Consider the following 21,034-nt stretch of genomic DNA (forward strand, 5'->3'; position numbering starts at 1 on the left):
GAACGCTAACTTTGGGAAAAGTGTTTCTGGAAAGGTGAAGTTCGTAGACTGTTCGTGTCTCGAGAGGGGAAGTGTATCGCGCGAGTGACAGAAACACTGAACAGCCGTCGGAGGAAAACATGTAGCCCCACACGGCATTGACCTAAGTAGTGTTCAAATACAGCGGTATGAAAAGGCCAAGCGACATATGCAGTGGCCGAGCTCACCGTTCAAATAAACCACAAGTGGACTCTTCCATAAAAGCTCATCAATTTCTACTGCGTTCGGTACTTCCAAGAGTAGGACGGTATCGGTACACGTGCTGTGTGAGTCTATCGGAACTTATTATAGCTAATTACTTGTTTCAGGGACAATTACGATTTAATACAGGAGATTACTGATTTCGGTCGCTGTCGGCCACTTCAGATTATTTTCAGGTTATTCTTAATGTAGCTGTCAATTTCGGCACTATATATGAACGCCTCATCATTACGAAATACTTTTTTTTTAAAAAATGTTGAGACAACCATACACAACGACAAAGTTTACGCGTTACACAGTAACTAGGCCGAGGTGGTCTGAAGACGGCTGACGATGGTCGAAACTGCATATTTAAGAGTTATTAGCACTTGTTCAACTCATCTACTGCAAGCTCTTTGCTTGGTGGATTGGACTAAAAGATCGAAATATGTCCAGCAAACATGGGCTGTGTAAAGCATACTTTAAGAGCTATAATAACATGTTCATTGTGCTCATGACATGAATGAAAAATATAACACATTCATGAACAATGTCAGTACCATGTTTGAAAACTGTTTTCCTCTAAAAGTTACTCAAATTAAACAGAAGTCTATAATAAAACCATGGATTACACAAGGAATAAAGATTTCCTGTAAGACAAAAAAGGAAAATGTATCTGTCGACGAAGAATAGCTCCAACGCTGATGATTTAGCTAAATACATGGAATACTGTAAAATATTTTTTAAAAGTAATTCAGACATCTAAATAAATGCACTACGAGAAGAAGATAGCAATGTCAGGGAACAAAATAAAAACAATATGGGATACAGTGAAAGAGGAGACTGGTAGAACCAGAAAGGAACAGGAGCAAATAGCATTAAGGGTAGATGACACTTTAGTAACCGATGGGCATAGTGTGGCAAATCTATTTAACAAGTACTTTATATCCGTTACTGATAGAATTGGATTGTCAGGACCAATAAATAATGACCTTGAATATCTAAAACTAGCCTTTACAAATAGCTTCAGGTATATGAATATGTCACTCACTTCACCAAAAGAAATAACTTCCATAATAAAATCTTTAAAAACAAAGCATTCTAATGGTTACGATGAAATATCAACAAAGTTAATTAAGGCATGTTCTTGTGAGTTTAGTACGATTCTAAGTTACTTGTGTAACCAGTCAATTATAACTGGGACATTTCCTGACTGGCTAAAATATGCAGTTGTTAAGCCTCTATTCAAGAAAGGGGATAAAGAGATACCATCAAACTACAGAGCGATTTCACTTTTGCCAGCATTCTCAAAAATTTTAGAAAAGTAATGTACAGGCAGCTTCTCAACCATCTGACCACAAATAACATATGATCAAGAACACGGTTCGGATTTCTGAAGGGTTCTGATATCGAGAAGGCTATTTACACCCACAGTGAATATGTACTTATTCATTAAATAACAAATTACAAGCAGCAGGTATTTTCTGTGATTTGTCAAAGGCATTTGATTGTGTGAATCACAACATCCTTTTAAATAAATTAGAATTCTATGGTGTCACGGGTGGTGCTGCAAAATGGTTCAAGTCATATCTCGCTAACAGGAAACAAAGGGAGTCAGTGCAAGGGACTAGTGAATTAAGTCATCAGTCATCACAGAATGGGAAGAAATTACATTGGTGTTCCACAAGAATCCATCTTAGGGCCATTGCTTTTTCTTGTGTACATTAATGAGCTCTCATCAGTTACGCTGTCAGAAGCAGAGTTCGTTTTGTTTGTAGATGACACAAGTATTGCAATAAATAGTATGTCGAGTGTAGTTATAGAAAGATCTGCTAATGATATTTTCATGGATATTAATAAATGGTTTAAAGCCGCCTCACTGACATTAAACTTCGAAAAGACTCACTATATGCAATTCAGAACCTGTAAGAGGTTTCCACCCAGCATATGCATAAAGTATGAAGAAGAACAGATAGAAGAGGTTGACGATTTTAAATTCCTGGGATTACAACTTGATAATAAAGTCAGTTGGGAGGAGCTCACCACAGAACTGCAGAAACACCTTAACAAATCTGTATTTGCAATTCGAGTGTTAGCTGACATAGGCGATGTAAAAACGAAAAAGCTTGCATAGTGTGCCTACTTTCATTCCATAATGTCATATGGTATAATATTTTGGGGTAACTCTTCAAGTCAAACAAAAGTTTTCAGTGTCCAAAAGCGTGTAATACGTATTATTTGTAGAGCAAATTCATGGACGTCCTGTAGACACCTCTTCAAAGAACTGGGTGTACTAACTACTGCCTCTCAGTATATTTACTCCATAATGAAATGTGTCCTAAATAATATATCTCTTTTTCCAACAAACAGCTCAGTTCATACATACAATACCGGGAACAAAAATGATCTGCACAAGGACTTAAAAGCACTTACTTTAGTGCAAAAAGGGGTCCACTACTCAGGAACACTCATCTTCAATAATTTGCCAGCAAACATAAAAAATTTAGTTACAAATAAAGATCAGTTTAAAAGGAGCCTGAAAGACTTACTAGTGGCCAACTCCTTCTACTCAATTGACGATTTTTTTAATAGAAACAAATGATGTATTGTATATTTTCATACTACTAGTATTGTTATTTCAGCTTTCAACATCCACGAGGATTTCCTCAGTACGGATCTATGGAACGAGAAACTAATCTAATCTAATTGGAAATTCACAATAACGAAGATGAACAAATGCTCATAGCTCTAAAGGGAATCACTTTAGAGCATTTTTACTGGTAATTTTTTTCTTGTTTTCGTTCACACTACTACTTCTGAGAGTTTGTCGGTAGAGTTCTGTATATGAAATCACAACTGTAACTGAAATAATCTGGTACAGCTTATCAGCAGTTGCTGCATGTCTTCACAGGCATAATTTCTGCCCTTAGAGCAACGACTTGCCCTGTACCCTGTACACACTAACCGCATTTTTGCTGAGAGGATATGGGAGGACTTTTCGGGTAGTCTCGTTTTCTGCGTTATAGGACAAATGTACTGCACTCTTGGTGGTATTGTAAGTCAAACGGTAAAACAAAACTCTGCTCACGTTATTGCAAGAAAAATGGTGGAAGCGACAATGTTACAGTGTGGACAACGTTTCCGCGGAATTCTCCACCAACATTAATACACGTGCGATGTAGCAAACCTGGACAGCCGGATGCAGATTAGCATCTTTCGCGATAATTTGCATCTGTGGACGTGTATTGATAATACCGGTATCTGCAGGTGTGACAAGTAGTGATATGAATGTTCTTGGCACACTATCGATACCGCGATTAGAACCATCCCACGATCACAAATGGAACCTCTTATTACTTCTTTTTCGTCGTAATGTAGATAATTCCTCTGGGTTAGCCTAAGAAAGTATCTTTGCCAGGAGTCGACATACGCAAATCAAGTGCCGCTGCTGCTAAACATGAAAGAACTAGCCGACATACTGGCGTTCGAAGGGGTGGTTCAAATGGCGTGGCAAATCGCTCGTGTGTGATGGACTGATGAGAGTGACCAATGGCAGGTGTTATTGTTGCCGAATGCCAGCGATACGTCGTTGGCGTGTTGGGTCCTTAACGAGCTCGTTATCGACGGCGTTATTCGATGTGAAAGACCAAGGGTCACGCAACACTGTAAGAGGTCATGTACAAGTGCTTTAAATTATTTACTACCGTAATGAAACCCGGCGTTAAGCAATGACGCGCATGGCCTGAAGCCTTTTGCGACCAGTATCGTCTGATCGCCAAAGTTGCCATGCGATCTCTACCTATCCAGTACAAGAGAGACGAAAAGCCTAAAAAGTATGGGCGAACTGTACTGGTATTGAGGATACGAACTGCATAATACAAGGACCATAGCTGTGATTATATTCTGCAGTCGCAAAACTTTCAAACCGCATTTCATTCCTTTAATAGCCGTACTTTTTAAGATGCCTATGATTTAAAAGGCAAATAGTTTTGTGAAAAAATGCAGCTTCATGCATGAAATCCGTCTACAACGCCTTAGAAATTCTTACAAAAAATATTATTTCTTATGATTCGTGCGTGGAGAAAGCTTGTTTTCAAGACGCCGTGGTGATACACTCGACTGGTCACATGATCCATGCCAGTGGCTGTCAATCTGTACTGCCCACTAGTAGCCGTTCCAGCTTGCGTAGTGGGCAATCTGCGGTAAGGGTTTTAAAAACATTTTCACTGGGTTTTCGTAAAGTTTTGACATAAAACACTTGGTAAGTAATTATTATTATATGTATTTTAAACATAGCTGCACAACAGCAACGGTTCCACGTAATAAAATTATAAACAGCCGACCAGTTGCAATGGATAAAGAATTCTTTACCTAGGTTTCAACAAATTTAAATTTGTCTTCTTCAGAAGGTGGCAATTTTACATTGGTATGGACCAATATTTTAATTTTGACAAATGGATCTATGCCGACATTTGTAAAAACGGCGATGGTACATTAGTCCATACTAATGTAAAATTGCCACCTTCTGAAGAAGACAAATTTAAATTTGTTAAAACCTAGGTAAAGAATTCTTTATCCATTGCAACTGGTCGGCTGTTTATAATTTTATTATTATTGTATGCTTTAATTTGCTGTAACTCTGCGTTAAGAATTTTGTGACATTATTTCCCTACTTTATAAATTATCCTCACTGCGGGACCAGAGGGCGATTAGAAAATTTTTCTACTAACGGAGATGCGGAAGTGAGCGGTTGACTGCCCTGCTTTATGTGTGAGTGCACTTGGCACGGTAACTTCGTAGTAGAATGGATGATTTTCTCCAACATAAACTGATTCAGACAAACCGTAAGAAAAAGTTCGTATGACTAACTTGTAAAATCAAACTACCCTGAATGAAACTGACACATTCAAATCCACCATATCCATTACATATATGTGTTGTGATAATTTATGTGGTGCTTTTGCAGAAAGGTGAATCGATTTGATGTCGGTGTTTCAGTTGTCAGGGATAGGCAGAACTCTGAAGTTTGTTGGCGGCTTACCTTCTGCTGCTGTCACCGCTCTGTGCTATTACCGTATTGCACGGTTTCCTTCACTGCTGGCTAGGAACCGACACAATCGTGTCGCTCGCCAAACGTCTCGTCGCAGACTAATGCTCAGCAACGGTACGGGCCGTTGTGTGGACGAATGTATTGTTGAGAACTGCGTCACGTCGCTATTGGTTGTTTACTCTCAGAAGATACGCAGAAAATAATCACAACACAATTAAGGATACTATCCAGCGATAACAGCAGGGCGTAAGTAGACTGGGACATGTTTCAGGGACATACGAGGAAAAGGCACTCGTGATGTACGAAGGAAAGAAAGGAAAACTGAAAATGAAAAGGAAAAATCGAGAAATTAGTAAAGTCTGTTACTCAAATCAAGTATTTCGCTATGGTGAAATAATAAATGCTTCTGGGAAACCTTCAGAGGTAAACATGTGCGAATCCTATGTTTTGTTTATTCAGTGGATCCGAATTGAAGTGTCAATCAACCACTTCTTTCAATTTTGGCAATGTACGTTCATGTGAAAAAACTATCGAGTTGCACCGTGGTCCACGTTAAATTGTAGGCACGGTAAATCAGTTCATCGAATGGAGCCAGGCAGCGGTACACTACTTCCAATAGGAGCATGGCTAGTGCTCGAACCAACTTTCGCTTTGCACATAGCTTTACCTATCACTTCAAAGATCGGTATGTACTGAGACTTGAAGACAAGTTAATTAAATCTATGGAGCGAAAATGGCTAGATATGAGTAAATGTTGTGGCCGATCTAGTAACGGAGCATCCATCATGAGTGTATATACAGTTTTATGCAAGGGAATATCAAGTCCAAACGTAGCTCTTACAGGCGCTGTACGAATCCACTGTGTTAAGGCGGCGTAATGGTTAGCGTATCTGCCTAGTGAGCAGGAGAGACAGGTCGAATCCTGGCCTTGACACAAGTCTTCAGTCGTCGCTGCAGTCTGCATATACACATCATAGCTGTATGAGACTTGAAAAGGTCTCTAGAACCATATAGGTCCGTTTTATTCAGAAAGAGTTGAAAACGTCTCCAGAGTTTTTCGCCATAGCATGCTAAGGTGTTGGGATTGAAAAACTTGTTGCGTCAGCACTTCCAAGGTAACGCTATGGACACTAGACCCATTTATGGACTTACAGAGAGTTTCATTGATGTTGTTGAGGATCTGAAAAGTGTAATTCTTACGAGTAAGAAATATAATGAACTGGGTGTAGCAATAGGTTCTAAAAACATAATGTAATCCTACAGTTTTATTGTTCAGTGTAAAGTAACAGAATGAATCAACGTAGAATCTAAGGCGTCGAAGTCTGAGAGTATGAACGTCGCGGCTACAACCGACATCCTAGGGACAGAATTATCAGAAAGGATCATTCGATAAAAATTCAAAATCTGTGAAAGACAGGGCATCTAGTAGAGATGTATCTAACAAAGGAATAACAACGGTAAAGAAACAAAAAGGAAGGAAGGAAGGTAGGCTAGGGATTAGCGTCCCTTCAATGACGGTCATTAGAGACGTAGCACAACCTCGGGTTAGGGAAGCATGTGGGAAGAAATCGACCATCCCATTATGAAAGGAACTATCCCGGAATTTGCGTTAAGCGACTCAAGAAAATTACGAAAAATCTTAAGCTGGATGGTTGCACCGGGATTTGAACTATAATGCACCGGAATTCTAGTCCAGTGTATTAACAACGGCAGTAAAGATACATTTCGACGAGCAATGTGAGGACGAGGTACAGACCCCGTAACTAGACTTAGAATTACGCTTCATTTACCCAGTGGTTGTCAACATCTGTTAGGAAGAAGATACTTTGTTTTTAAGGAACGAAGTAAGTTATGACGCATACAGAGCAATGCTTTCTTTGTTCATATCTAGTTCCTGTGATGAAGATCTTAAAAAGTAAGCATTTTAATTTTTTTCTGTGACATCTCCTCGTGACATTCCTCTTCCTTTCCGCTTCAGTTCCTTAAATACAGGGTGGTCCATCTGAAGTTTCGGGTGAGATTATCTCGAAAACTATACATCGGGTAAACATAGTGGGTAAGACAAGTTCTTAAGCTTAAAGGGGGACATCAAATGATACTACACGTGACCCCCAGCCCCCACCCCCTTGGGTGGGCCCGGGGGAAACTTTTAAATCTTAAATGTAAACCCCCATTTTTTATTGAAGATTCGGATTTTCCATAACAAAGTTATCAAGTTTTGTCTGAAACATTTTTAAACCATTAACAGATGGCGCTGAAATCGAGAAAAATTAAAATTGGTGAAGAACTCCGATTTATTTAGAATGATCCGAGAAGGACGCATCAAATCGATACAAAATGTGCACCAATTCTTTCGTTACGCCAAATTAAGGTATTTTTTTACAAAATGTATCCTATCCGCCACAGTTTTTGATGGAGGGAGGCGGAATGGTATATCGTTAGGGAACTGTTCATAACTGCATTACTCACCCGACTGTGGCGCTACCATGACCAAACTGCGAACTACGGTTCAGTATAAAGGTGGGTGCAAAGCGATCAGACGTCACTTGACTTTCAGATTGTGAACCGTAATCATCAACTAACGAAAGTAAATTATTCTTTAGCGAAACATGGCTCACTATCCTCCTACAGAGATTGTTGATATGATGTTAATTTTAGGTGAATACCATAACAATTACGCTGCAGCTGCGCAATTGTATGCGGATCGTTTCCCAAACAGGCGACATCCAAGCGAAAACATTATTCGAAATTCCAGTCAACGAGCTCGAAATGGATACATGCACCGTCCACCTCGTCATCGCGAATACAATGAAAATGACACTCATACCCTTACCGTTCTCGCCTGTGTTCAACTGGATCCCGAAATTAGTAGTCGTGCGATTCAGAGACAAACTGGAATTCCGAAATCAACTGTTTTGAGGATTTTGAAGGCACATAAATATCGTGTGTATCATATCACACTGACACAGACATTAACGCCGAAAGATATGCAAATACGATTGCATTTCTGCCAATGGGCGTTGTAAATGATAAGAGGTGGCAATGATTTTTTTAGATACGTTATGGTCACCGATGAAGCCACATTCAAAAACAATGGCGAATTAAATCGCCATGATTATCATTATTGGTCCCCTGTCAATCCACACTGGCACAGACTCGTTGACAATCTACTCGAATGGTCGTTAATGATCTGCTGTGGAATTTTAAACAGTTACTTGATAGGATCGTATTTTTTTGACCGAAATGTTACTGGGGAATCTTATTTACAACTTCTCCGCGATGATTTGTTGGAGCTAATGGAAGATGTTGATTTAGAAACTAGGCAACGAATGTGGCTCCAACAGGACGGAGCAGCTCTCCATTATGCTAAAAATGTGCGGAACGTTTTAAATTTACGGTACCCTGGTCGGTGGGTAGGACGCGGCGGACCAATTCAGTGGCCTCCACGTTCACCAGACCTATCATCTCTTGATTTTTTTTTCTTGTGGGGTTATTTAAAAAATATTGTTTATGAAAGACAGCCCACAACCATAAACGATATGAAGCAACGCATTCGAAAAGCGTGTGCAGCCATACCACGGGATGTGCTGCTCGAAACTGTGGACAACTTTCGCAGACGATTGACTTTATGCATTGAAGCAAATGGGGATAATTTTGAACAATTTCCTCGTGGCTGATTTCATTATTTAAGCACCCCAAATTGTGAGAGGCAAGGGGACTCACACTAATGAAGCACCCCATGGTAACATCATGCTACTACGTCCATGTCGTTATTCCTCGGTAACGCTAAAAGTAGGATACAGTACATTTTGCACAAAAATAGATTAATTTGGCGTAACGAAAGAATTGGTGCCAATTTTTTATCGATTTGATAAGTCTTTCTCGGATAATTCTAAATAAATCAGAGTTCTTCCCCAGTTTTACTTTTTTCTCTATTTCAGCGCCATCTGTCAATGGTTTAAAAATGTTTCAGACAAAATATGATTACTTTGTTATGGAGAAACCGGATCTGTGATAAAAAAAAAATGAGTGTTTCCATTTAATATTTAAAAGTTGCCCCCCGCCCCGCCCAAGGGGGCGGTGCTGGAGGTCACGTGTAGTATCATTTGATGTCACCCTTTGAGCTTACGAACTTGTCTTACCCACTATGTTTACCTGATGTATAGTTTTCGAGATAATCTCATCCGAAACTTCAGATGGACCACACAGTATATAAAACGCGCTGTAAGTCGTTTTGCAAGGCGTCTATCGTCATCGCAATAAAATAGTCCAAACATGTGCGATCTCCCGCTTGCCGGCCGGCGGTACACAGCTGTGGCTCCTGCAACATTGGAGCGACTTCCATGTGTTTGGCCCGATGAACGATGCACTAAGCGGGAAACGATACGTGGGTGGTGGGGAGGTTACCGACGCAGCAAGACTTTGACTCCGACGTCGAGCAATCGTGTCATGCGGGCATACAGACCTTTCCAGTAAAGTGGAGTGAAGTCCTGTCATTGAACGAAGATTATATGGAAAAGTAAGGTTTTGCAGCCAATAGAGTGGGGCATTATTTGGTATATTGGAATCCTGAATAAAACCAACCTTCTTTCAAGAAAACGTGTAGCGTTATTTATTTAACACCCCTCGTATTTGCGTTCTGCAATGAGTCAGGCACGGTTACTGAGTTTGGCTATATTATCAGTAGTGGAAGATTGGTGCAAATGGTCACATGCTTGTTTGACTAGTGAGAAAGTAATGAAATAATTAATGTGGTACTGAATAAATACTGCTTGTCTATAAAATCCCTTAAGGATCAATAAAACCTACTCGAACGTAAATACTATTCTCCTTCGATCTACAGTGATCACTGGAGCTAAGCAACAATACCAGACGGAGAGTCGCCACCATAATCTAAATCAAAGAGTGCCGGTCGGAATCTGCTGCCAAAGTCTGAAGGCAGAGTCTGTGTCCATCGAAAACTGATGGCAGAGGCTGAAGGGAGAGTCTGTGCTCATCGAGATCGGGTGGCAGAACGTCGAAAAACATCGCTTCTGTACTCTTCCCAGCGTCCCCATGAAAAAAGAACTGGACACAGAGTTTCAGCTGCTAATCAAGACACGTAAGCTGTGATCAAGACACGTAAGCAGTGATTGCCCAATGAGACCTTCGAATCCCTCTGCACAGAGAATTTTGAAAATAACCAACCGAAAATTCCTATGTAAGAAGATAGATAGCTGATAAGCGGTCACTATAGCGCCAGTCTGTTATTGCATCCATTTGTTCAAAAAACTTGAAACGCTACCGACAAGTTACTTCTGCAGAACTGGAGGAACATGTCTTGGCGTGACAATCGCTAGCCGCAGTGCCGGGCTATTAGCTCCCTCATGTCGAGATCAACGACTGGTCTCAGAAGTTCCTCCCCAAGAGAACTGGAAGCGTAACGGACAGAGTTCTCTACAGAGGCAAGAGACGCCCACCTGTTCGCAGCGGTCAAGCTAGGCCACTTGTCCGTCGCCAGCCCAGGACACAGACAGAGTTGTTACTCTCTGCCTAGGGTGAAGGGGCGAGTACTCTCATGATTTCCTCTCCCCAACAATTTAGCCACAAGGCAGAAACATACGAGTGTTTCATAAATCTGGCAAAAAAAGTGAGAAGAAATGCTTTTTTCGTAAATAACTCACTTTACTTCTCGACTCGTCTCCTTTGAGCGCTATACACTTGGCCCTCTTCAAGAAAACGCTTTTAGTACTTTAGAGAAATCATGGACAACCTCTGGCTGGTCAGACGAGGATTTGAATCGCCATCCTCCTGAACACGTGACCTAGAGGAGTAGCGCAGTGGTTAGCACACTGGACCCGCATTCGGGAGGATGAGGGTTCAAACCCGCGTCCTGTCATCCTGATTTAGGTTTTCCGTGATTTCCCTAAATCGCTTAAGGCAAATTCCAGGATGGTTATTTCGAAAGGGCACGGCCGCTTTCCTTCTCCGTCCTTCCCTAATCCGAGCTTGTGCTCCGTCTCTAATGACCTTGTTCTCGATGCGACGTTCAGTACTAATCTCCTCTTCCTTCTCCTCCCCTTCCTTCTAAATACATGTACAGTGCCTTACTGCTGCGCCACTTTTCTTGGTTTGGCTACAACTTTTTTGCTAACGCAGCAGTTGTCAATGTAGTCGTCAGTCTACTTCCTGTTTAGGAGTCTGCTGAGCCAGTCGTGTTCTAAATATCAAGTTGCTAACTGTAAGAATTTATTCATGTTAGATTTCAATTGTAATTGAGACGTTGTCTGAAACAAGGACTTAACTGACATCTAAAGCTGACAGTAAATCTTACATTTTACACTATCACGTCACATATTCTGAAACCATGTATTTCATTTGTATTTTATTCAAATTTAGTCCATGTACGAGAGTTTGAAATGAATAAAAAAAATTATTTAAAACTTTTGAAGCTGTGTATCTCGATCTGCCAGGTGTGAAAATTACCGAACTATCAGCTTAATATGTCATGGTTGTAAAGTACTAACACAAATTCTTCACAGAACAATGGCGAAAACGTTAGAAGCTGACCTTGTAGAAGATCAGTTTGGATTGCGGAGAAACTTAGGAATATGTGAGGCGATATTGAGCCTACGGCTTATCTTAGAAGATAGGCCATCCTACGTTTATATCATTTGTAGGCTTAAAGAAAACTTTCGACAATGTTGACTGGAATATTCTCTTTGAAATTCTGAAGGTAGCAGAAATAAAATACAGGGAGCGAAATGCTATGTTCAAGTTTTGCAGGACTAGATGGTAGTTGTAAGAGTGGAGGGACATGAAAATGAAGCAATGCTTGAAAAGGAAGGGAGACAGGGCTGTAGCCTATCCCAGATGTTATTCACCCTGTACACTGAACAAGCAGTAAAGGAAAGCAAAGAAAAGTTTTTGCCCATGGCATTTCAGTTCTGTCAGAGACAGCAATGGACTGGGAAGAACAGTTGGGCGGAACGGACGGTGTCTTGAAAGGAAGATATAAGATGAACATCATTAAATGCAAGACAAGGATAATGGAATGTAGTCGAATTAAATCAGGGGACGCCGAGAGAATTAGATTAGGAAACGAAACAAATTTGTAGACACGTTTTGCTGTTTAGGCAGCAAAATAATTGATTGAAGTCCGCGGTAGAGAAGCTATAAAATGTAGACTGGCAATGGCAAAAAAAGCGTTTCTGGAGAAGAAAAAATTGTTACTATCGAATAAAGTCTCGACTGTTAGGTAGTCTTTACTGAAGCTATTTGGCTGGAGTGTAGCGAAGTATGGGGTGAAACACGGATGCTAAACAGCTTAGATAAGTAAACAATAGAAGCTTTCGAAATCTTATGCTGAAGAAGAACGCTGAAGATTAGATGGGTATATCACGTCACTAATGAGGAGATACTGAATAGAACTGGAGAGACAAGACTTACTAACTTGACTAAGAAGAGATTGTTTGACAGGACAGGTTCTGAGAGATCAAGGAATCACCACTTTGTATTGGAGGGAAGAGTAGGAGGTACAAATAGTAAAGGGAGACCAAGGGGTGAATACAGGGTGGCCCATTGATCGTGACCGGGCCAACGCTCCCACGAAATAAGCGTCAGACGAAAAAACCAACAAAGAACGAAACTTGTCTAGCTTAAAGGGGGAAACCAGATGGCGCTATGGTTGGCGCCCTAGATGGCGCTGCCATAGGTGAAACGAATATCAACTGCGTTTTTTAAAAATAGGAAACCCTATTTTTATTGCATATTCGTGTAGTACGTAAATAAATACACTCCTGGAAATGGAAAAAAGAACACATTGACACCGGTGTGTCAGGCCCACCATACTTGCTCCGGACACTGCGAGAGGGCTGTACAAGCAATGATCACACGCACGGCACAGCGGACACACCAGGAACCGCGGTGTTGGCCGTCGAATGGCGCTAGCTGCGCAGCATTTGTGCACCGCCGCCGTCAGTGTCAGCCAGTTTGCCGTGGCATACGGAGCTCCATCGCAGTCTTTAACACTGGTAGCATGCCGCGACAGCGTGGACGTGAACCGCATGTGCAGTTGACGGACTTTGAGCGAGGGCGTATAGTGGGCATGCGGGAGGCCGGGTGGACGTACCGCCGAATTGCTCAACACGTGGGGCGTGAGGTCTCCACAGTACATCGATGTTGTCGCCAGTGGTCGGCGGAAGGTGCACGTGCCCGTCGACCTGGGACCGGACCGCAGCGACGCACGGATGCACGCCAAGACCGTAGGATCCTACGCAGTGCCGTAGGGGACTGCACCGCCACTTCCCAGCAAATTAGGGACACTGTTGCTCCTGGGGTATCGGCGAGGACCATTCGCAACCGTCTCCATGAAGCTGGGCTACGGTCCCGCACACCGTTAGGCCGTCTTCCGTTCACGCCCCAACATCGTGCAGCCCGCCTCCAGTGGTGTCGCGACAGGCGTGAATGGAGGGACGAATGGAGACGTGTCGTCTTCAGCGATGAGAGTCGCTTCTGCCTTGGTGCCAATGATGGTCGTATGCGTGTTTGGCGCCGTGCAGGTGAGCGCCACAATCAGGACTGCATACGACCGAGGCACACAGGGCCAACACCCGGCATCATGGTGTGGGGAGCGATCTCCTACACTGGCCGTACACCATTGGTGATCGTCGAGGGGACACTGAATAGTGCACAGTACATCCAAACCGTCATCGAACCCATCGTTCTACCATTCCTAGACCGGAAAGGGAACTTGCTGTTCCAACAGGACAATGCACGTCCGCATGTATCCCGTGCCACCCAACGTGCTCTAGAAGGTGTAAGTCAACTACCCTGGCCAGCAAGATCTCCGGATCTGTCCGCCATTGAGCATGTTTGGGACTGGATGAAGCGTCGTCTCACGCGGTCTGCACGTCCAGCACGAACGCTGGTCCAACTGAGGCGCCAGGTGGAAATGGCATGGCAAGCCGTTCCACAGGACTACATCCAGCATCTCTACGATCGTCTCCTTGGGAGAATAGCAGCCTGCATTGCTGCGAAAGGTGGATATACACTGTACTAGTGCCGACATTGTGCATGCTCTGTTGCCTGTGTCTATGTGCCTGTGGTTCTGTCAGTGTGATCGTGTGATGTATCTGACCCCAGGAATGTGTCAATAAAGTTTCCCCTTCCTGGGACAATGAATTCACGGTGTTCTTATTTCAATTTCCAGGAGTGTATGAATGTTTTAGTTGGACCACTTTTTTCGCTTTGTGATAGATGGCGCTGTAATAGTCACAAACATGTTGTTGTTGTTGTTGTTGTTGTTGTTGTTGTGGTCTTCAGTCCTGAGACTGGTTTGATGCAGCTCTCCATGCCACTCTATCCTGTGCAAGCTTCTTCATCTCCCAGTACCAACTGCAACCTACATCCTTCTGAATCTGCTTAGTGTTTTCATCTCTTGGTCTCCCTCTACGATTTTTACCCTCCACGCTGCCTTCCAATACTAAACTGGTGATCCCTTGATGCCTCAGAACATGTCCTACCAACCGATCCCTTCTTCTAGTCAAGTTGTATCACAAATTTCTCTTTTCCCCAATCCTATTCAGTACTTCCCCATTAGTTATGTGATCTACCCATCTAATCTTCAGCATTCTTCTGTAGCACCACATTTCGAAAGCTTCTATTCTCTTCTTGTCCAAACTATTTATCGTCCATGTTTCACTTCTATACATGGCTACACTCCATACAAATACTTTCAGAAACGACTTCCTGACATTTAAATCTATACTCGATGTTAACAAATTTCTCTTCTCCAGAAATGCTTTCCTTGCCATTGCCAGTCTACATTTTATATCCTCTCTACTTCCACCATCATCAGTTATTTTGCTCCCGAAATAGCAAAACTCCTTTACTACTTTAAGTCTCTCATTTCCTAATCTAATTCCCTCAGCATCACCCGACTTAATTCGACTACATTCCATTATCCTTGTTTTGCTTTTGTTGGTGTTCATCTTATATCCTCCTTTCAAGACACTATCCATTCCGTTCAACTGCTCTTCCAAGTCCTTTGCTGTCTCTGACATAATTACAATGTCATCGGTGAACCTCAAAGATTTTATTTCTTCTCCATGGATTTTAATACCTACTCCGAATTTTTCTTTTGTTTCCTTCACTGCTTGCTCAATATAGAGATTGAATAACATCGGGGAGAGGCTACAACCCTGTCTCACGCCCTTCCCGACCACTGCTTCCCTTTCATGTCCCTCGACTCTTATAACTGCCATCTGCTTTCTGTACAAATTGTAAATAGCTTTTCGCTCCCTGTATTTTACCCCTGCCACCTTCAGAATTTGAAAGAGAGTATTCCAGTCAGCATTGTCAAAAGCTTTATCTAAGTCTACAAATGCTAGGAACTTAGGTTTGCCTTTCCTTAATCTAGCTTCTAAGGTAAGTCGCAGGGTCAGTATTGCCTCACGTGTTCCGATATTTCTTCGGAATCAAAACTGATCTTCCCCGAGGTCGGCTTCTACTAGTTTTTCCATTCGTCTGTAAAGAATTCGCGTTAGTATTTTGCAGCCGTGACTTATTAAACTGATAGTTCGGCAATTTTCACATCTGTCAACACCTGCTTTATTTGGGATTGGAATTATTATATTATTCTTGAAGTCTGAGGGTACTTCACCTGTCTCATACATCTTCCTCACCAGATGGTAGAGTTTTGTCAGGACTGGCTCTCCCAAGGCCGTCAGTAGTTCTAATGGAATGTTGTCTACTCCTGGAGCTTTGTTTCGACTCAGGTCTTTCAGTGCTCTGTCAAACTCTTCACGCAGCATCATATCCCCCTTTTCATCTTCATCTACATCCTCTTCCATTTCCATAATATTGTCCTCAAGTACATCGCCCTTGTATAGACCTTCTATATACTCCTTCCACCTTTCTGCTTTCCCTGCTTTGCTTAGACCTGGGTTTCCATCTGAGCTCTTGATATTCATACAAGTGGTTCTCTTTTCTCCAAAGGTCTCTTTAATTTTCCTGTAGGCAGTATCTATCTTACCCCTAGTGAGATAAGCCTCTACATCCTTACATTTGTCCTCTAGCCAACCATGCTTAGACATTCTGGACTTCCTGTCGATCTCATTTTTGAGACGTTTGTATTCCTTTTTTCCTGCTTCATTTACTGAATTTTTATATTTTCTCCTTTCATCAATTAAATTCAATATTTTTTCTGTTACCAAAGGATTTCTACTAGCCCTCGTCTTTTTACCTACTTGATCCCCTGCTGCCTTCACTACTTCATCCCTCAAAGCTACCCTTTCTTCTTCTATGGTATTTCTTTCCCCCATTCTTGTCAATTGTTCCCTTATGCTCTCACAATTTTAGACGAATAGTTGGTAACTGGTAGGTTTTTTAAATTAAAATACAGAATGTTGGTACGTTTGAACATTTTATTTCGCTTGTTCCAATGTAATACATGTACCTTTGTGAACTTATCATTTCTGAGAACGCGTGTTGTTACAGCGTGATTACTTGCAAATACCACATTAATGCAATAAATGCTCAAAATGATGTCCGTCAACCACAATGCATTTGGCAATACGTGTAACGACATTCCTCTCAACAGCGAGTAGTTCGCCTTCCGTAATGTTCGCACATGCATTGACAATGTGCTGACGCATGTTGTCAGGCGTTGTCGGTGGATCACGATAGCAAATATCCTTCAACTTTCCCCACAAAAAGAAATCCGGGGACGTCAGATCCGGGGAACGTGCTTCGACGACCAATCCACCTGTTATGAAATATTTTATTCAATGACGCTTCAACCGCACGCGTGCTATGTGCCGGACATCCATCATGTTGGAAGTACATCGCCATTCTGTCATGCGGTGAAACATCTTGTAGTAACATCGGTAGAACATTACGTAGGAAATCAGCATATAGTGCACGATTTAGATCGCCATCGATAAAATGGGGGCCAATTATCCTTCCTCCCATAATGCCGCACCATACATTAACCCGCCAAGGTCGCTGATGTTCCACTTGTCGCAGCCATCGTGGATTTTCCGTTGACCAATAGTGCATATTATGCCGGTTTACGTTACCGCTGTTGGTGAATGACGCTTCGTCGCTAAATAGAACGCGTGCAAAAAATCCGTTATCGATCCGTAATTTTCTCTTGTGCCCAGTGGCAGAACAGTACACTACGTCCAAAGTCGTAGCCATGCAATTCCTGGTGCATAGAAATGTGGTACGGGTGCAATCGATGTTGATGTAGCGTTCTCGAAACCGACATTTTTGAGATTCCCGATTCTCGCGCAATTTGTCTGCTACTGATGTGGAGACTAGCCGCGACAGCAGCTAAAAACCTAATTGAGATCATCATTTGTTGTAGGTCGTGGTTGACGTTTCACATGTGGCTGAACACTTCCTGTTTCCTTAAATAACGTAACTATCTGGGGAACAGTCCGGACACTTGGATGATGTCGTCCAGGATGCCGAGCAGCATACATAGCACACGCCCGTTGAGCATTTTGATCAGAATAGCCATACATCAACACGATATCGACCTTTTCCGCAATTGGTAAACGGTCCATTTTAACACGGGTAATGTATCACGAAGCAAATACTGTCCGCACTATCGGAATGTTACGTGATACCACATTCATATTTTTTTACGTACTACACGAATATGTAACAAAAAATGGAGGTTCCTATTTATGAAAAAAAACAGTTGACATCCGTTCGACCTTTGGCAGCCCCATCTAGCGCGCCAAACATAGCGCCATCTGGTTTCCCCCTTCAAGCTAGACAAGTTTCGCCTTTGTAGTTATTTCGTGAGATATTTGGCCCGGTTACGATCAATGAACCACCCTGTATATATAAGGAACTGAAGCGGAAAGGAATAGGAATGGCCGGCCGGATTGGCCGTGTGGTTCTAGGCGCTACAGTCTGGAACCGAGCGGCCGTTACGGTCACAAGTTCGAATCCTGCCTCGGGCATGGATGTGTGTGATGTCCTTAGGTTAGTTAGGTTTAAGTAGTTCTAAGTTCTAGGGGACTGATGACCACAGATGTTAAGTCCCATAGCGCTCAGAGCCACAGTTATTCGGGGATGAAGAGGGTTGCACAGGATATACTAGCACGGAGAGCTGCATCAGACCAGTCTTTGGACTAAGTTGACAACAACAACAAGAAGAACGACTCAGGTAAGTCATTGTTCCAGATGCAAATGGTTCAAATGGCTCTGAGCACTATGGGACTTAACATCTTAGGTCATCAGTCCCCTAGACGTAGAACTACTTAAACCTAACTAACCTAAGGACATCACACACATCCATGCCCGAGGCAGGATTCGAACCTATGACCGTAGCGGTCGCGCGGTTCCAGACTGAAGCGCTTTTAACCGCGTAGCCACACCGGCCGGCCGTTGTTCCAGAGAACTGATAGTTACGTCAATGTTGTCATGAAACTGTCGGAACGTATAACTTCACTATTCATAGACAACAAGACAGTCCTCTTCGCTCCAGTGTGCTCAGTGTCGTACATTTTCCCTTTACGGAACCAATCGATCGTAGAATTATTTCGTTTCTCTGTCTTTCAGTTGTCCGAAGTTCTTGCTGTTGTGACTGTAGCTAAGGCCTCGAATATCATGAAGATTCAATGTTAGAAGATTCAATGTACTAAAATCCTCTTTTACTCTAAATATAGCGTAAATACATTCTAAGGGAAAAAAAAGAAAACGACGCACCGCGAATGGGACTCACTAGCGCCCTCTGTGCTGATGCAGACATTAGTTTCTGGCCAGGATGCGAGAGTGGTGATGTTGTGACTGTGCAGTGCTACGCTGTAGCGCCTGGCCTGTTCCCTCCCACAGGTGGTGCTGCCGATCGAGGCGTCGCTGTCGGCGCACGACCCGCTGGCGCGCTGGGAGGACCACGAGGCGTGCTGGCAGATGCAGTACCGCGGCAGCCTGGGCGAGACGCTGCTGCACGTGCTCATCATCTGCGACACGCGGCTGCACACGCGCCTCGCGCGCACCCTCATCAAGTGCTTCCCCAAGCTGGCGGTCGACGTCGTCGAGGGCGAGGACTACCTGGGTGAGGGAGGGCAGCCCTGCACCGCAGTGCCCGCTGCTGCAACTCGGCGGTCCACGTAACGACAACACTGCTTTAGTAGACCTCTGTACCTACGGGGTGTCCCAAATCTTTACATTTTAAATTGTACCTGCCGCAGAGGACACTGAACTTGGTATTTTTATGTGTGGAGCGTATAGTCGGAAAATGAACCACTCGCACCCAAACCTCCAAATGTCAGACACACGGATCGGTACCAAACGTTGTATGTATATATAGTATCAACCAAAACTCCGATTTTTTCTTATTATACACTACTGGCCATTAAAATTGCTACACCTCAAAGATGACATGCTACTGACGCGAAATTTAACCCACAGGAAGAAGATGCTGTGATACGCAAATGATTAGCTTTTCAGAGCACTCACACAAGGTTGCACCGGTGGCGACACCTACAACGTGCTGACATGAAGAAAGTTTCCAACTGATTTCTCATACACAAACAGCAGTTGACCGGCGTTGCCTGGTGAAACGTTGTCGTGATGCCTCGTGTAAGGAGGAGAAATGCGAACCATCACGTTACCGACTTTGATAAAGGTAGGATTGTAGCCTATCGCGATTGCGGTTTATTGTATAGCGACATTGCTGCTCGCGTTGGTCGAGATCCAATGACTGCTAGCAGAATATGGAATCGGTGGGTTCAGGAGGGTAATACGGAACGCCGTGCTCGATCCCAACGGCCTCGTATCACTAGCAGTCGAGATGATAGGCATCTTAACCGCATCGCTGTAACGGATCGTGCAGCCACGTCTCGATCCCTGAGTCAACAGATGGGGACGTTTGCAAGACAACAACCATCTGTACGGACAGTTCGACGACGTTTGCAGCAGCATGGACTATCAGCTCGGAGACCATGGCTGCAGTTACCATTGACGCTGCATCACAGACAGGAGCGCCTGCGATAGTGTACTCAACGACGAACGTGGGTGCATGAATGGCAAAACGTCATTTTTTCGGATGAATCCAGTTTCTGTTTACAGCATCGTGATGATCGCATCCGTGTTTGGCGACATCGCGGTGAACGCACATTCGAAGCGTAAGCGTGTATTCGTGATCGCCATACTGGCGTATCACCCGGCGTGATGGTATGGGGTGCCATTGGTTGCACGTCTCGTTGCACTGGACGACAGTACGTGGCACGAACTACATCGGTGTTTTGGTTGATTCTCTATCGACGTCCAACGTTTGGAACCGATCTGAGTATCTGACATCTCGAGGTTTGGGCGTTAGAAGGTACAGTTCGGGCAAAATAACTTGGACAATGCGCAGAAACGAATTTTCGTCGTGTGCGCTGGACGAGTCCATCCTTTTGTTCCGAATGGTCGACCGCCTCAACCGACTGTAAAATGTCGAATCATAACACCTTCAGTCGTCTATTTCAAGTCGTTATTTTATTTAAGCAACCAGTTTCGGGGCTACATTACGCCATCTTCAGGCCTTCTGTGCGACTTGTACGAAGAATCCCTTCTCTGCTCCACTCAAAATAGAGGCCAGCATTCAGTTAGTGGCGTGGGCAAGTGATAATCAAAGAGATCGCTGTGTCAATAAGTGATCTACGGATACTAGTCACTGAATTCTGGCCTCTATTTTAAATGGACCAGAGGTGGGACTCTTCCTGCATGTCAATAAGGTGGCCTTACCTTGGCGTAAGTAGCGCTGAAATTGGTTGCTCAAAT

General features: G+C 43.2%; 1 protein-coding gene across 1 annotated transcript in view; it reads left to right on the forward strand.

Moving 5' to 3' along the window:
- The window catches only part of LOC124565314, a 313,140-nt gene that overhangs the window by 77,066 nt on the left and 215,040 nt on the right, over nucleotides 1–21,034 (forward strand). The window contains exon 4 of the mRNA XM_047131016.1: nucleotides 19,100–19,322. Within this exon, the coding sequence (XP_046986972.1) occupies nucleotides 19,100–19,322 (223 nt within the window). The remainder of the gene's footprint in view (nucleotides 1–19,099; nucleotides 19,323–21,034) is intronic.

The sequence above is a fragment of the Schistocerca americana genome, chromosome 1 (assembly GCF_021461395.2).
Source record: "Schistocerca americana isolate TAMUIC-IGC-003095 chromosome 1, iqSchAmer2.1, whole genome shotgun sequence".
Lineage (NCBI taxonomy): Eukaryota > Metazoa > Arthropoda > Insecta > Orthoptera > Acrididae > Schistocerca > Schistocerca americana.